Genomic DNA, 18,681 nt, shown 5'->3' with positions numbered 1-18,681 from the left:
ATGCATCAACAGCCTCTTGTCCACTAAGACCCACACCAGAGAGGGTGGTTCTTAAAAGTCAGCTGTGTAGGAGAGAGACGCTTAACTGAGAGTCAGAAGAAAGAAAACGGGGCTGACCGGAAATCTGGCTTGGACTCAGAATTTCTCACCATAGCAGAAGGGAGTGGGGAGGTCTCGGTAAAACATGGGTATGGAAGGCGATTTCAGAAACAAAAGCCTGCAAGGGTGGTGCAGTGGGGTTGGCGGCAGGTGGGTCTAGATTTGAATCTATATTTTCTAGATGTTTGACTTTATGGAACTTCAACTGGCATCTCTGCAAAATGTGCTTAATATCACCTATTCTGCAAGGTGGTGTGAGAGACTAACGAGATCAAGGACCCAGCAGCGCACTACACAAAGGGTTTCCCCTCCTCACTGACTGCTGCAGTCCCTCAGACGGCATGCCTGTCATTCTAGGTAGCTGATCCATAGCTTTCTTCTCTCGTTAGCATGAGTTCGGTTGGGGAAACTAATGTACAAGGTCCTCAAGTTTCTAAATACTTCCAGAATGTTTCACTCCCGTATCACACTATGTACTCTGTCCAATTCGAGAATGTGGTAAAAAATAACACACTCTCTTTACTAGTATGAACAGGTTAAACCTGGTGGCTCCCAGCTGGTCCCTTGTCGCCTGCCCTCGCGCTTCCTTGCTCCGTCTTTCGTGCCATCCTTCACATCTCAGGATGCACCCCGTCCTCGCCACCGCCGGCCTACAGAGGCTTTCCCCGATCGCTTCTTCTAAAAAAGCCACACTTAGTTATTCTCTAGTCATCACCCTATTTGAAATCTTTGTTCAGCACACATATCGTGACTTGACATTTTCGTGTGTGTGTGTTTACTGTTTATCTTTGCCCACAAGAATAGAAGCTTCACATGAGCAGAGAGCTCACCTATCCCGTTCCCGTCAGTATTGCTAAGGTCTAGAACAGGGGTCCCCAAACTACGGCCCACGGGCCACATGCGGCCCTCTGAGGCCATTTATCCGGCCCCCACCGCACTTCTCGAAGGGGCACCTCTTTCATTGGTGGTCAGTGAGAGAAGCATAGTTCCCATCAAAATACTGGTCAGTTTGTTGATTTAAATTTACTTGTTCTTTATTTAAATATTGTATTTGTTCCCATTTTGTTTTTTTACTTTAAAATAAGATATGTGCAGTGTGCATAGGGATTTATTCATAGTTTTTTTTATAGTCTGGCCCTCCAACGGTCTGAGGGACAGTGAACTGGCCCCCTGTGTAAAAAGTTTGGGGACCCCTGGTCTAGAAGTACCTGGTACATCGTTATGTGCGCACTTGGTACTGAATGAATGAATGAGTTGAGAGCAGCTTTTTGCAAGACCTGTGCTTGGTCTCTGGATGTAAGGGCGTCAGGGTGGAAGTGGTGATGGCAGAATAAAAGCACAGAAAATATAATTAGTTTTCTTATTCATCTTTACCTCTCCCCACATTATAGCTGGCTCAAAGTAAAAATGCTAATAAATGATGATCAAAAATTTTGACATCATGCTAAGCATATTAAGCAAGTCACTACTCAGTCACTGATTCAGCTGTTCTGTAACTCCCTCTTCTCACTTTTCCCACTGAAGCTGCAGGAGAACCGAAACCTCCTTGTAACACAAGCGAAACCTATAAATGTCTCTTTGCAAATTTATCATTGTTGGAAAAAGGAGAAAGCCCAGTGGTTACTTGCAACATCTAAATAGCCCTCTTTCTTAAAAATACAAGGCACAATTTGCCTGCCCGTTATCCAATCATTACAATACCATTTTGCAACAATATAAGAGACTGACGATAAAATCAAGAATGCAAAAAAACCTATTTTTTCAAGGCACCTAGCCATCAAAACTGTGACCTTTACCAGGTACATCCAGCAGGGTGGTAGGTGAAGAATGAATGAGTTTTAGGGTTAGAAACACTCCTAGATTATTAGTTGTATGACTGTAGGCAAATTGTTTCACCTCTTTGGGCCACAGCTTACCACCCATACAAAGAAGATAATCTTACCTACTTAATTCACTCAATAAATATTTATCGAGCACTTATTATATGTTAGATATTGGGAATAAAGTGGTGATCAGGGCTGCTCTTCTCCTTCAGAGGAGACAATTAAGTAGGAAGTAAGGACAAACAGTGCTTTTCGAGTATTTAACCCAGTTTTGGTATGTAGAATGGTTCTGAGAACAAAGTAAAAACATGAACACATATGACACCACCTCTGATAGCATCAGGCAGAGTAGGTGTCCATGGTCACGGTCATATAATAAGTGGCAGCACTGGAACTTAATCCCAAGTTCAGTATTCTTCCCATAATGCCACTTAGTCAAGACTCACTTGAGAACCTTGTTAGAATGCAGATTCCAGGCCTGGGACCACACTGTGAGAACAACACAGCCAGCTGCGACTAACTCAGAATCTTTTAGTGTTACTATGATGTGAGATAAAAGATAAGGAAGCCAAACTGTACTAATAAAAGACATCAGTTTCTGTCCATGAAGGATTAACTGCTATGAGAGTTTTCCCTTTCGCCATAGAATAGAAAACAGAACAAAATATGTGAAAGAACATTTTTCGATTACTGCACACCGAGTAGTACAGGACTACTGAACCAGAGAGGAGGGAAACAGGGAGGTAATACCTACACAACCGTTCAAGCTTGCTGCCCAAAGCAGTTTCCAGGCTACGGGAGAGGAAGGGGAAACCAAACAGAGTCAAGTCACCACGTTCAGTGGAAGAGAAACAGCTGGAATCTGGGGAGGCTGAGGCATCCAGAACTTGTGGGGCAGAGCACTAGGGAGGAGAGCTATTCAGGGAGAGGGTTCTGGAGATCTGCAAAGGAGTCCTCTCCACTCTTGAACAATCTAGCAGAGATATGCAACACACGCCTAACTGGAGTTCCAGAAGGAATGGAGATGGGGGGACGAGGCGGAATGTAATTATGTGAAGGCAAACTGTGATATTACATGGAGATATAGATTGTAAACCCTCGAGTACCATTAAAATGAAGAAGAATGGCTAATAAACTGAGAGGGGATATAAAATGAACTCATAAAAAACAATTCAAATCAGAAGGCAGAAAAAAAAAAGAAGGAAGAGAATCAAAATAGGATAAAGAAAAACAAACAGCAATATTGAATTTTAAACTCAAACACAATGGTAGTTACATTAAATGTAAATGGTCGAAACACTAATTAGAAGGCAGATATAGATTTGACATAAAAATATGACCCAACTATATGCCCTGTGTCATACAAATATGTCCATGTGCTAATCCCCAGAACTTGTGACTGCGTTAGCAAAGGAGAATTAAAGTTGCAGACAGATTAGGGTTGCTAATCAGATTAACTAAAAATAGGGAGATAATCCTGGATTATCTGGGTGGGCCCAATGTAAACTCAAAGGTCCTTAATAGTGAAGGAGGGGCAGAAGTCAGAATCAGAGAGAGAGATGCATTATGGAAGAATGATCAGAGCGATAAAATGTTGCTGGCTTTGAAGCTGGAAACCAGGGGCCACGGGCCAAGGCATGTAGCTGGTCTGTAGAAGCTGGAAAAGGCAAGAAGATGGATTGACCCACATCAATCCCACGTCTGATTTATGACCCAAAGAACTAGAAGAGAGAGAAAGAGAAGAGAAAAAGAACTACAAGATAATAAATTTTGCCCTGGCCGGTTGGCTCAGCGGTAGAGCGTCGGCCTAGCGTGCGGAGGACCCGGGTTTGATTCCCGGCCAGGGCACACAGGAGAAGCGCCCATTTGCTTCTCCACCCCTCCACCGCGCTTTCCTCTCTGTCTCTCTCTTCCCCACCCGCAGCCAAGGCTCCATTGGAGCAAAGATGGCCCGGGCGCTGGGGATGGCTCTGTGGCCTCTGCCTCAGGCGCTAGAGTGGCTCTGGTCGCAACATGGCAACGCCCAGGATGGGCAGAGCATCGCCCCCTGGTGGGCAGAGCGTCGCCCCTGGTGGGCGTGCCGGGTGGATCCCGGTCAGGCGCATGCGGGAGGCTGTCTGACTGTCTCTACCTGTTTCCAGCTTCAGAAAAAATGAAAAAAAAAAAAAAAAAAGATAAATTTTTATTGCTTTAAGCCACCAGGTTTGTAAAAACTTATAACGATAATATAAAATACCTGCTGTCTACAAGAATCTAATTTTAAACATAAAGACATGGATTAAAGTAAAATAATAAAAAAGAAAAGAGGCTAACAAGGATCAAAAGAAAGCTGAAGGGGCCAGTGATATCAGACGAAGTACACTTCAGAAGAAAGGATATTCCAGGGAGAAAGGTAATTTCATAATGATAAAGGGGTAAATTCATTATGGGGACATAGCAATTCTAAATATTTATATACCTAACAAGGAAGCTTCAAAATACTTTCGATAAAGACTGACAGAACTGAAAGGAAAAATGGACAAATCTATATAGTTAGAGACTTCAACACATCATTCTTGGGAATTCACAGAACAAGTAGAAAGAAACAAACAAGAAATCAGTGAGATGTAGAAAAAATCTGAACATTATTAATCAATTAGAACTGATACTTAGACAGAATGTTTTCCCAACAACAATGGAATACACATTCATTTCAAGTGCCTGTGGAACATTCACTGTATTTTGAACTATAGAAAAGATTCAATAAATGTAAAATTTATAACAATCATTAAGTATACTCTATGATTAAGTAATTCCACACAATGGAATTAAACTAGACTCAATAACAGAAAGGTATCAAGAACATTTCTGAATGTCTGGATAGTAAACAATGTGCTCCTAAGTAACAACTCATTGGTAAAAGAAGAAATCAGCAGGGCAACTAGGAACTATTTTCAACCTAATAAAAAAAATATAAATATGAAAGTTTTGTGAGGTATAGCTACAGCAGTGCTTAAAGCATTAAATGAGTGTATTAGAAAAGAACAAAGGTCTAAAATCAGTGATCTAAGCTTCTGTTTGAAAACACTAGAACAGGAAAAGCAAAGTAAACTGAAAAAAGAAAATAATAAAGATCATAATAAAATCAATGAAATAAAAAATAGAAAACAGAGAAAAATCAATGAAAACGGAAAGCTGGTTCTTTGCCACTGATAAACCTAAAGCCAGAATGATTAAGAAAAAAAGAGAAGACTCACATTGCCAATGTCAAGGATGAAAGGGGACATCACTACTGACCCTATAGAAAACAAATTGTATAAAAGAGGACACTATGAACAATTTTATGTCAATAATGTCAGTAACTTCAGATAAAAAATGGACAAATTCTTGAAGATACAAAACACCAAATGCTACTCAAGATATAATAAATAACTTGAATTGTCCTATATTCATTAAAGACATTTAATTTTTAGTTAAGAATCTTGTAATAGAAGAAAAATCTAGGCCTAATGTTATACTAGAGAATTCTACAAACGTTTAATGAAAAATAACAATTCTATACAAAATTTGAAGAAAATGGACATGGAAATATTTAGCAACTCATTTTAGGAGAGCACCATAGTGACACTAAAATAAAGCAAAGATAGAGAAAAACAAAACGATAAAAGAACTACAGAAGAACACAGAAGTAAAAGTCTGTGTCAAAATTTTATTTTATTTTTTATTTATTTTTTATTTATTTTTTTTTCATTTTTCTGAAGCTGGAAACAGGGAGAGACAGTCAGACAGACTCCCGCATGCGCCCGACCGGGATCCACCCGGCACGCCCACCGGGGCGACGCTCTGCCCACCAGGGGCGACGCTCTGCCCACCAGGGGGCGATGCTCTGCCCATCCTGGGTGTCGCCATGTTGCGACCAGAGCCACTCTAGCGCCTGGGGCAGAGGCCAAGGAGCCATCCCCAGCGCCCGGGCCATCTTGGCTCCAATGGAGCCTTGGCTGCGGGAGGGGAAGAGAGAGACAGAGAGGAAAGCGCGGCGGAGGGGTGGAGAAGCAAATGGGCGCTTCTCCTGTGTGCCCTGGCCGGGAATCGAACCCGGGTCCTCCGCATGCTAGGCCGACGCTCTACCGCTAAGCCAACCGGCCAGGGCTTGTGTCAAAATTTTAGCAAGTTGAATCCACTTTGTATCCATCAGGATGGCTAAGATAAAAAGGCTGATAGTAACAAGTGCTGAGGCAGACAGGGCAACTAAAGCCTTTATACATTGTTAGGGGGAGCAAAATGGTACAGTCACTTTGGGAAACAGTTTGGCAGTCTTTTATGTTAAAAATATACTTAGCATATAACCTAGAAATCCCACTTCTGGGTACTTACCCAAGAGAAACAATATATGTCCACAGAAAGAGTTGTACATCAATGTTCAGAGTAGCATTATTCAAAATAACTAAATAATGAAAATAGCCCAAATTTCAAACAGCTGGGGAATACATAAAAACAACTGTGGTAATCCATAAAATGGAGTAACACTCGGTGATAGAAATGGATAAACTAATTCACAAAACAACAGAGATGAATCTCAAAGGCATTCTGCTGCTAAGTGAAATATGCCACACGCAGAAAATGATAATAGTATACGATTTCACTTATATGAAATTCTGAAAAAGGCAAACTACAATATAAAGAGAGAAAGTAGACAGTGGTTCCTTGGGGTTGGCTGAGGGGAAGGAAAGACTCATCAGATGGGAGTGTCTGGTGTTGACAGAAGTGTTTTCTATCTTGGCTGTGGTGGTTTAAGACTGTGTATATATATTTTTCAGGGCTCACTGAACAGTTCACTTAAAATGAATGAATTTTACTATCTATCAATTATACTGTAATAAAGCTGATTAAAAAATAAACTGCATCAAATATAACAAAAGCATCTTCTCACTTGCAAGTAATAGTGATACACTCTTTCAGTTGGGTACTCAAGCTTTCCCCCTTTCATCAGATGGTCATCTGAACGAGCAGGTGCATGACGAGACCACAGTCAAGCGTCTCCTCTGGAAACCACGCGCTCCGTGCTACTTACCAAGAGTCGTGAGTCCCTCAGAGAGAGATGTGAGCACATAGAGCAGCACAGGAGGCTCTAGGTTGGTGACAAAGCTCATGTGGTCCTGAGTGAGACACTCCAGGAGCGGGTAGTAAGACTGGCTCAGCTTCCGGTATTGCTACAACACAGAGACACTGCATGTCACGCCACAGAGAAGCAGAGACATGTCACAGTCAGATGGCAATATTTATGATACTGGATATGGTAAACTTAAAACAAAATAAATATATAAAACAAATAACAGGGATTCTCAATTTAATTCAGCATTTAAAAGGTTCCTTCCCCACTTCTCTCTCTCTCTCTCTCTCTCTCTCTCAAATCAGTGGGGAAAAAAGTCCATGTCCATAACAATTACAGAAGTGCCTGTTAAAAATGCAGTTCTTTGATCCCCACATCAGACTCACTAAATGAGAAACTCTGGAAAGAGGTCCAAAAATCAGCATTTTTAATATGTACCCTAAGGAAGTCCTAAGCACCTTCAGTTTTGAGAATTGCCAAGTTAGAGGTCTGTCTGTTAGAAAAAAGACTGGAGACATTCTCAGAGCCACATCAGTTTTTTTTGGTGGCCCTCGACTGCAGGGAAGAGTCCCCTAATCAGGTGGCCGTAACAGAAGGCTGACCTGACTCAAGTGTCTCCTTTGTAAGTTCTGTCACCAGCAGCCTTCAGTAGGCGTTCCATTCTACCAGAGAGAGGCTCCGCCCCTTGGGCCTGAGGTCTGGCTCCGTTAAGACCGGCTTAGAAAGGGAGAGGAGGGGAGCACCAGTCCATCAGAGTGAAAGCCACCCAGATCGTACTTGCGACCTCGGGTTGGGAAAGTCTGTCTCAGCATGTCTGAGCATGCTTGGCCATGTACCGAAGTAATTACTGTAACCACACTGGGCACATATTAGCTTTTGTGTAACCAGGCAGAGATGTTTAAAACCAAAAGTCTGATCATGACACAGCCAGGGGGAGGAGCCTGGAACTTTGAATTTCCAACAAGCACCCCAGGTGATTTGGAAGGGCCTCAAAGTTTGAAAACCACTGACATTAATCAAAGAAACTGGATGGTAGAGGAGAAAGGGGACCTAGAGATCACTTTGTTTAATTTACTCATTTTGAAGGTGTGGAAATGAAAGCCTGGAGAAATAGAGAAGGTGATTTATCCACGCTAAACGCCTCGTGAATGGCAGAGCTGAGACCGTGCACTAGGTCGCTCAGCGTCCAGGTCAGCAGTCCGTGCACCACCCCAGACCCTCAGCGGACATGGAGGCTGGACAGCCGGCGAAGCGGACGGAGCAGACCTGCAGGAGACCCGGCGGCCAACTCTGCCTTTTCTGCTGTAGGAAACACAGACCTTTGCTGACTTCTAAGTCTAGTTGTCAGCAATTAGCTGAAATTGCTAATTACATTTTCTCTAGGTTCAGAACCTGGTGCACTCTGGACAACTCATTTGTCAGAAGGTGGTAGCTGCAGTTTCCAAAGCTGCACATTTAATTATATAAACACAGCCGCCGTGGCTGTTGAAATTCTGTAAGCTACATCAAGGTGCTGGCCTAACGTGTCCACTGTCGCGGCTCCGTCCTAACTCTCCAGGTGCCATCGCTACAATTCCAAGCCTGGGCTGGTGTTCCTTCCCGTCTCACACACAGACTCCCGCGACGCAGGATGGCTTACTAGCAAGTCGCTGTGGGACACGGACAGCAGCATTTTGACAAAGGCCTGGAGTACGTTGTCAAAATGGTTGTCCCCATACAACTTGAAGACACCAAAGCTGACATAATTTCCACACAAGGCAGACTTGAGAGCTGAATAGCAGATGGAGATGCCCTTGAGTTTCATTGGATAAATCTGATCTTTTGAGAGGCTCCCCAGGGACAGGATCTGATTACCTGTTTTAGGGAAAAAGCACAGAGAGAAAGTGATACAAGTAGATACAAGTCAAGGCAGTGAGGAGGCACTAACATTTTTTTTTACTATACTGCTTATGCCCACTTCCCTCTACTGCTGTTTCAAGAATTACATCATTCATGTAATGAAAATTTAAATACATAAGGCGGTTTACCTGGGAAGTACAAACAGCTCAAGGAAAACTCAATCAAGGGCACTAGAAAATATTTTATATTTTTATCTGATGTATACAGACATAAAAATTCACTGAGTTGTACCAAGTTTAGTTCACTTTATGCACTTTAATATCTGTGTTATCCATTTTCCAATAAGATGTTAAAAAAAAAAGTAGGAGTAAACAACCAACTAAGTCGAGAGAAAAAGATGACCTAGACCGAAATGTAAGTTACTCTAAATTCCGGGGTGAATTTTCAACCTTTTATATAAACTTAATCGTGAGTTACTCTACTTTTAGGAGCCTCACAGGTTTGGTATACGAATTAAGTGAAATAAGACACGTAAGGAGTTCTTGGCATAGACACAATAAGTGTGAAATGTTCCTTTTTCTCCTTAGACCCTTTTTCAGAGGCTCTCAAGAGATGACTGCTTTAAAAACTGTGCTTAAATTCTATGTTGACCATCAAAAGACAAAGAAATGGTTATATAATCACCTTACAATTTTTACAACCAACGATTTGTTTTTGAAATGTGTGCTAGTAAGGGTATGTTACCAGGCAAAACTCAAGAACGCTTTTGCAAAAAAATATAAAGTTGTACATGTTTCTCAGCTCTGCCTTTTCCTGTTCAAGGAAGAACTGCTTCTAAAATTGATACTAAATTCAATTTGCAAAATTTAGAGGTCCACTGTTGTGGTTTTCTACTGTGTCGACTTAGCTAAGTAAGAATCGTTTCCCAGAATCCATTTCCCTGTATGGCTGTGGGCTAGCCTTGGGCCAAACAGAAATTTATGTGAGATTTGGAAGGTGCAAGTGAAGATGCTGCCACAATTTCAAGGCCGTTGCGATTAGAGATAGTGCGAACAGACAGAAATGCCACTGGGTTTCCGTTTGTCCTTGCTCTTTCCTGCTGTGTCTCGAGCTACGAGCCCTGCTGACCAAGGGTCCCGAGCTCACTACCAAGTTCTTGGCAGCAAACGCACAGCGCAGCAGCTCCACGGAGGCGACAGTCTCTCGCTGGCTTCACAGCACTGCTCCAGCCCCTCGCCCCCGGCCTTCCGTGTCCCACTCCCACGCTGTGCGTGTGCAGCATCTAGACTTTCCTGCCAGTTCAAACCTCCCCATCCACGCCACTGTTTCAGGAGGGATGACCAGTGATTTTTCTCCTGAACTCTCCCCACTGGACCTATTTCCCCATCTTTGCCCAAGACTGTACAAGGTCTAATTCCTAAAACAACTTCTCTATTCCATAAGAGCCGCAGTGCTTGTTTCCCGTTTGAATTCTGACTGATATATTACAATAACCACATGTGCTCTAAGAGGTTGAGAAGGACCGAGGCCTCTAGCAAAGCATAGACCCACTCTTAACCTGCCTTACCGAGACATTTCCATCTAGTTTTCTTCTGTGCATCCTTATTTGCTTACGATGTACACATCTGAATGACAAGACCATTAGCTAGAAGGCTGACGTATACCTTGGATTTTACTCTGTACCAAATTCTGTACCCTCCCTCAGATCTCAGCCTAAGTCACCTTCCAGATACACCGTGAGCTCTGCACAGCTTCAACACAATATGACAGCCTAGACCCGAGTTGTTACGTGTGAGGCCCTGGGATCAACCAACGAATGAAACAGACTCTCTGCTCTGATGGAGTTCAGTCTGGTGAGTGAAACAGATCTGTAGATAAGTAATTGCAGACGGCCCTGGCCGGTTGGCTCAGCGTTAGAGCATCGGCCTGGCATGCGGGGGACCCGGGTTCGATTCCCGGCCAGGGCACATAGGAGAAGCGCCCATTTGCTTCTCCACCCCCCCTCCTTCCTCTCTGTCTCTCTCTTCCCTTCCCACAGCCAAGGCTCCATTGGAGCAAAGATGGCCCGGGCGCTGGGGATGGCTCCTTGGTCTCTGCCCCAGGTGCTAGAGTGGCTCTGGTTGCGGCGGAGCGACGCCCCGGAGGGGCAGAGCATCACCCCCTGGTGGGCAGAGCGTTGCCCCTGGTGGGTGTGCTGGGTGGGTCCTGGTCGGGCGCATGCGGGAGTCTGTCTGACTGTCTCTCCCCGTTTCTAGCTTCAGAAAAATACAAAAAAAAAAATAATAATTGCAGACAAGGTGACAAGCACCATCAGAGAGGTGTGTCAACATGTTATGGGAACCGAAGACTAACTCTGCTTGGGCTGGCGGGCAGTGGGATAAGACATCATAGGATAGGTTGATTCTCAAGGATCAACTGCTGTTCCCCAAGTGAACTTGGAGGTAGAGGAGTGTATTCTGTGTAGATTAAATGCACAGCATGGAAGTCTAAGTGAGCAAGGTATGGCATGACAGGGCCATTCCCAACCACCGCTTCTCTACCTCTGCCTCAATTCAACACAAACCACGGCAGGCCTTCCCTCCCTTCCTTTCCCAGGAAAGAAAGCACTTCTTGCATGTGACGGAGAGAGCTAGAGTAAGTGGGGGTGGGGGGTGGTGGTGGTGGTGGTGGTGATGATGGTGATGGTGATGATGATGGTGGTGGTGGTGATGATGGTGGTGGTGGTGATGATGGTGATGGTGGTGGTGGTGATGGTGGTGATGGTGGTGGTGGTGATGATGGTGGTGGTGATGGTGGTGATGGTGGTGGTGGTGATGATGGTGATGATGGTGATGATGGTGGTGGTGGTGATGGTGGTGGTGGTGATGGTGGTGGTGGTGGTGGTGATAATGGTGGTGGTGATGGTGGTGATGGTGGTGGTGGTGATGATGGTGATGATGGTGGTGGTGGTGATGGTGGTGGTGGTGGTGGTGATGGTGGTGGTGGTGGTGGTGGTGATGGTGGTGGTGATGATGGTGGTGGTAGTGATGGTGGTGATGGTGATGATGGTGATGATGGTGGTGGTGGTGATGGTGGTGATGGTGATGGTAGTGATGGTGGTGATGGTGGTGGTGATGGTGATGGTGGTGATGGTGGTGGTGATGGTGGTGGTGGTAGTGATGGTGGTGGTGGTGGTGGTAGTGATGGTGGTGGTGGTAATGATGGTGGTGGTGGTGATGATGGTGATGGTGATGGTGGTGGTGGTAATGATGGTGGTGGTGGTGATGATGGTGATGGTGATGGTGGTGATGGAGGTGGTGGTGATGGTGATGATGGTGGTGATGGTGGTGGTGGTGATGATGGTGATGGTGGTGATGGTGGTGGTAGTGATGGTGGTGATGATGGTGGTGGTGGTGATGGTGGTGATGGTGATGGTGGTGATGGTGGTGATGGTGGTAGCCTACACATTTTGTGTTTGTTGGGAAGTCCAGGGTCACAGGGAGAAAAATGGGTCATCTTTTGGGGCCTTTTAACACTGATCCCCTGCTGGGAGAAGTAAAGGTCCTGTGCTGTTCAGCAGCAGCTGGGCTAGACAGACCGACCACTCTGATGGGGGAAACTGACTATAAAGGACTGGATAGCCAGTCCGCAAGGAGTACTTTACCTCTAAGTTCAAGTTGCAATTTGGCATGTAGGTCTTTTGTACTATTTCAGACATGTTTTGTGCTCATTAAAACAGTGGACAGTAAACCATCATAACCATGCAAAAGTAGAATGAGTAATATTTTTGAAACAGAAAATGCATATCTTATTGTGCTCAAGTGCCTCGGTGGGATTCCACGGTGGCTACAAAAGACTATGGATATGGGTGATGGGTATACAATATAACGGTTCATATGCTATAGAGATGTTTACATGAAACCTATCTATGTACTTTTTTTTTGGTATTTTTCTGAAGTTGGAAACGGGGAGGCAGTCAGACAGACTCCCGCATGCGCCCGACTGGGATCCACCCAGCATACCCATCAGGGGGTGATGCTCTGCCCATCTGGGGCGTCGCTCTGTTGCAACCAGAGCCATTTTAGCACCTGAGGCAGAGGCCACAGAGCCATCCTCAGTGCCCGGGCCAACTTTGCTCCAATGAAGCCTTGGCTGCGGGAGGGGAAAAGAGAGACTGAGAGGAAGGAGGGGGGGGGTGGAGAAGCAGATGGGCGCTTCTCCTGTGTGCCCTGACCAGGAATCGAACTCGGGACTCCTGTTCGCCAGGTCGACCCTCTACCACTGAGCCAATCAGCCAGGGCGAAACCTATGTACTCTTATTGATCAGTGTCACTCTGTTGAATTTAATTTTCTAAATAAAAATTTTTTTAAAAGTCCTACGGATATAAATGAACAAACAAAACACATAGACACAGACAATAGGATGGTGGTTACCAAAGGGAACGGGTGGGTGGGTGGTATTAAAGGGTAAAGGGGGTCAAACATATGAAGACTCTGGGTAGTAAATACACAATGCAATATACAGATGATGGTATTACAGAATTGTACACTTGAAATCTATATAATTTTATTACCCAATGTCACTCCAATGAATTGAAAAAAGAAGTCTATGGAAGAGAAGGTTTGGCCAAGTTGTCATTTACTGACTCCAATTCAACAATACTTACTGAAATTGGAGATCCTGCCCTCAAAAAGCTTGAAGTCTAGCAGCGAGACTCACTACTGTGAACAAAGGCGACAGGCTGGGGCTTGGTCTGGTGTCCCCTGCGGGCGCGACAACCCTCCCACCTTCCCTGCTCCAGCCCACCCTGGAAAACCCTGCCTCCTTCCCTGCCGCCCCTCCCTCTGGGCAGGGGGTGTGGTCGCAAGGTGGGCATCGCCTGGCAGCTGCTGAAGCCAGGAACAGCTGCCACGCTGGTACCACTGTAGCAGCACAAAAGGAAATGATACTTTCCTGAGTGAAATAAAAGAAACTTTCAAAGTTAGACTCCAAAGGAGAATAGGTAACTGTTTCCCGTGACTCCAGCTGCCATCATTGCGGTGGGGTGAGCTGCTGTTCCGGCTTTAACATCAGCCCTGGCGAGATGGAGGCCGAGGCTGCGTGCTGGGACTCGGAAAGAGCGCTGAGTGGAACGGTTAGCCCGGCCCACGCGACAGTGGGGGATGCAAGCAGAGTGCCAGGAACCGGGGGGTAAGCACAGAGGATGCCCGACAGAGACAGTCTGGCGGGTTAAAAGTATTTTCCTCATTATTGGTGTGTATTAGCTGCTTGGGTTTCTCTTTTGTGACTTCTATTCTCTGTCCCGGAGAAGCCTTTCTTGTTTGTTTGTTTAGCTCCCGAACTCGAAGCACCCTTCCAGACAACTCTCAGGGCCCAGCTTCAGAGAGGGGTGTGCGTATAAAGATGCAACGTCCCTTCAATTTAGCCAAGACCTACTTTCAGGTCCATTAAACATTTTTTTTCTTTCCGACACCCTCTCTCTCCCGAATGGCCGGCTCCAGGAAGGCCCCACCTCCCCGGAAGGCTCCCTGCTCTTACAGAGGAGCGGCTGCCTTCCCGGGCCTCCGACGGAGAACTGGGAAACGAGAAGATTCTAGCTGAAATGAACACAGGTCATAAACACGCAGGGACGAACAGGTGGCTGCCGAGGCATCTGACCTAGACGTTGAATCCCACATCTTTTCTTACTTCCTGGGTGTCTGAGCAGATGATTACCCTCTGTGAGTCAGACTCTTCATCTATAAAATGAGAATAACAACAGTACCTATAACTCACAAGGCTCCTACAGGGAGCAAAGGCGCCAGCAAATGTGAAGTGCTTATACCACAGGAACCGGCCCCGTGCGCAGTGAACGCGGACTGTATCTGAACGTGGCACTGGGGGTCATCTCCTTCTCCACTCTAAGAGCCCATGAGGTCACACAGGGGGAGCTGCGGCCTGGGACAGGGGAGGAGGGGAAGCTGGGAGTGTGGTGTGCAATAACGTCACCGCTTTCTGATACATAATTCAAAGTAAGGTCAATGCTTTATCTCTGCCTGCCTTCCCTGTTCCCTCAACGGAAGAACGACTCCAGGGGCTCCCAGTGTGGTTCTCTGCCCCCCACTCCACCAGCTCTCTGTGCCCTCACAGGATGCTGAGGGCAAAGCACAGGGGCCAAGATACTACAGGAGTATATGTTATACTCAGAACAACTAACGGTACGAACAGTGTTACTTCCTGGCTTATGAAGCAATCCATTACATTGATTTACTTTTTCTTTTTCCCTTTTAATCTCTACAATTTTTAAGTGAATTTGATATTTAGGGGACAGCTCTGCAGCCACAGGCTGGCTGATGTCCCTTACTCCAGGTCTGTCCTGCAAGCCAGCCCGGGCCCCTGGACACGAATGTGCACAGTACTGAAGCCCTGGGGACTGGGGAGAAATCTATTTCCCGCTCAAAATGACAAGGAGTGAACAATGCAGTGTTGACTGAGAGGGCTGTGGGAAATGTCAATTAGCACAGCCAGTCCAGAGGCCACTTAGTAATATTTATTAAAAAGATAAAAATGTGTAAGTCCACTTTTGGGAATATATCCTAATTGTAAACATTCAATACCATACCCACCTATCTGCCGGCACCTGCACGCACAGGCACTGTCTTCTGTAAAAGCTAGCGCCCGCCAGCTCCCAGCTCTGCCTGTGTGCTTAGGGACAAAGCACCACCATCTTCCCCCACTCTCTTCTATGCTCTCTCTCTCTCTCTCTCTCTTTTGCTATTAGTTCATCTTATTGGAATACATATCATGCTATTATCTTCATTAAAAAAAAAATACAAAACCTTCTCTTGGCCCTATTTCCACACTAGTTATTATTCCCACTTGTAACAAAACTCCTCCAAAACTTGTCTGTCTGCATCATTTCCCCTCTGATCCTCTCCCACACCCACTGCACTGGAAGTGTCTTCTCAAGGCTTCCAGTGACCTTGTTGCTAACTGTAACGGGCGACTCTGAGTCCTTACCTCACTTGACCACTGGCAGCTGTTGACATGGCTGACTAGTTGACTACATCTTCCTCGTCTTACAAGACATGCAATGCACTCTTCTGATTTTCTCTTATTCCGGGGTCACTCCTCACTCTCCTTAACCCTGGAGCACCTTCAGGATCACACCCAGGTCTCCTACATGTACATCACCCCCAGCCTGGGCCCTGGCGATCTTATCTAGCTTCCCGGCTTTGAATGCCAGCCAAGAGGCGATGACTCGCAAGCTTGTTTCTCCGGGCCAGACCTCCTTCCAAACCTCACACCAACTATCTGGCTCGGTAGTCATCCTCTCCACCTGGATGTCTAACCAACATCTCAAGCTCAACATGACCAAAGGAACTTTTGATACCCTCACGCCCCCTCAGCCTTCTCCACCTCAGTGGATGGTAACCTCATCCTTCCAGTTGTGTGCCAACATTCCTCGGCTACATTGCTTCGCTCACACCATATATCCAAGCCACCACAAATTCTGATTCACTTTACCTTCAAAATAGACCCAGAGTCCAAGCACTTCCCACCAATCCCACTGCCAGCACCAATCCAAAGCCAGTATCAAACCATGTCATTCCTCTGCTCCAAAGATTCTGAAGTCCCTCTGTCTCAGTGGAGTCGGCACCGGAGCCCCGATGATGGTTACAGGGCGTGACGTCAGTGGCCCTGCTCTGGTCACCTCTGTCCCTTTGACTCCCTCTGCTCCCGCTGCTGATCTCGCTGTTCTTCAGATGTTCCAGACGCACTTCTGACCCGGGACCCAGGACGTGGCGTTCCTCAGCTGGAACACTCTTCCCCAGGGCAGCCCTTGTGAGGAACCGCCTCCCTCACTGTGAGCCTTTGATCAAGTGTCACCTGCCCAACGAGGCCCACCCTAGTCACTTCCTACAGCACGTGCTCGCCACCCCTGCTGCTGCTAACGCTCCTTGTCCTGACTTGCTTTTTCTTTTTCTTCTTCTCTCTCTCTCTCCTTCCTTCCTTTTTATAGCATTTATTACCTTCTAACATACTAAATAATTTTTTTCAGTTTTGCTCAGTGATGTATCCAGAGAACGGAGCAGTGCCTGCTGCTCTCAGTATATATTTGTTGAATGACTGCAGCTAAAAAAGCTAAATGTACAAAGTTGCTTACTGAAACGTGGTGAATGAGAGTGAAAAATGATGCTTATCAAATATTACGTTTATCAAAAAGTGAATCTTACAGTATGACCATGAAATGAAGTACTCTGGAGCTACTTAAAAAGATACGGTAGATTCATATATATTAACAGGGAGAAAAACAAGCAAAGCACAGATTAGCAAGTATATTATGAAACCACTTTTGGAAAAAAATGGATGTATATGTGCATATAAAAAAGCATGGAAGAGCACACACGGAACTGTTAGTAATGGTTATCTTTGAGTGGTGAGATAACAAAGTTTTTTCACTATTTTCTATAGCGATTTTGAAATCCCTGCAGTTTACTAATAGATCATGCTAGTGTTTCCTATTGACATGATTTTGTAAAAATTATTGTCTGTTTGAAATGGCCTCTCAAACTTCTGGACCACATTCTTATTCTTTAAAGAAATACTGCCTTCTCTGACCGCGCAGCGGAGTTACAGACCTCTCTTCTGGGTGCCGATAGCACGCTGCGTGCTTTGGTGGCATGCAGTGAACGCAACACATCAGAATCCTTCATCTGCTTCTCTGAACCCCCACTGGGGGTTTCCTTAAGTTTCTTAAGAAAAGGATCAGTAAGATTCTTTCTCTGTGTCCTATTTCTCATTCTAGGCCTTGTGACTCTCACAGTAGCAGCAAATACATAGTAAATGCTCAATAAATGTTAGCTGCATGGGAGAAAGAATCTACTGAATTCTAAGAGATTGCCTTTACTTATTAACTTCGCATTTTTGCCGGCCTCTAGAATGGGCCAAGTCCAACAAATGTGGGGGCAAAGGGGGCTCTCTGAGACCAGCAGCTTCCGGGAGTCACTGTGGAACGTCTTCCTAAAGGCCTCGCTTTATAAAGACACCTGGTCCTCGTGTTGGGATCCTCAAGGTGTTGATCATTTCACTGTCTCACAAGACTTTTGCGTTTTACTGTACTACTTTGTCATTCTATGTCCCCAACCAAGGCTTTGATGAGCTCTGAGGCCATATCTATGGTTCCTGACAATGTTTCCCAGAACTATTATTTCCTGGTGACATCTGAGCAAGTCTCTGGTTATTTCAAGACCAATGCGTCCTGCGGCTTTCTCACTGTGATCATGTGAAGTAAGGATACAATCATAAACCTTCATTCTTACACTTCTACTAGTACATTCCCATAATTTTCAAGCTATTTTATTAAAATTTTTTTTTTAAAGTGACCCCTTTTATAAACAAATCCAATGCAACTATATAGCTGGGTGGTTCTGGCCCACGTGGCAGCAGGGTCCCACCTCTGCCTTCTCGGGAGGGTCTCCGTGGCACTGTCATGGATCTCAAGGGTTCTGCAAAACCCAGTTTGAAAAGCTGGTCTGTTATCTAGGTCACAGTAAATATATAACAGTGGCCTGTACTTTCCATATTCAGTTATGTGAACTATTAAGTCGTAAGTTAAATGCACCCGCAGCACAGACTGCTCAAAAGAACCCTGATGTAAATTCTTGGCCATCATGAATAATCAGAGCTTGTTCTATGCATTTTTCAAGTTCAGGTTTTTACACACGGACTTTCTTAGATCAGGTACCTAAGGAAGGGCTGTAAGCAGTTCCCTCCGGGCCGACCTTATGAAAACAATCCCACTTCTCCCTCCGCGCTCTCTTCAACCAACAGATGTCACTAAAGGTACCGGTGCCCAGAGGCGACGGCGA

At 45.3% G+C, this 18,681-nt stretch overlaps 1 protein-coding gene across 4 annotated transcripts in view; it reads right to left on the bottom strand.

Annotated features, from left to right (window-relative positions):
• The window catches only part of RANBP17 (RAN binding protein 17), a 250,389-nt gene that overhangs the window by 30,195 nt on the left and 201,513 nt on the right, over positions 1–18,681 (bottom strand). For all 4 annotated transcript variants that reach the window (XM_066342781.1, XM_066342782.1, XM_066342783.1 and 1 more), the window contains 2 exons: positions 8,651–8,865; positions 6,973–7,111 (listed from right to left, as the gene is read on the bottom strand). In XM_066342781.1, the coding sequence (XP_066198878.1) occupies positions 6,973–7,111; positions 8,651–8,865 (354 nt within the window). The remainder of the gene's footprint in view (positions 1–6,972; positions 7,112–8,650; positions 8,866–18,681) is intronic.

This window comes from Saccopteryx leptura, chromosome 6 (assembly GCF_036850995.1).
Source record: "Saccopteryx leptura isolate mSacLep1 chromosome 6, mSacLep1_pri_phased_curated, whole genome shotgun sequence".
NCBI lineage: Eukaryota > Metazoa > Chordata > Mammalia > Chiroptera > Emballonuridae > Saccopteryx > Saccopteryx leptura.
This window is presented reverse-complemented; position numbering and strand designations above follow the sequence as displayed.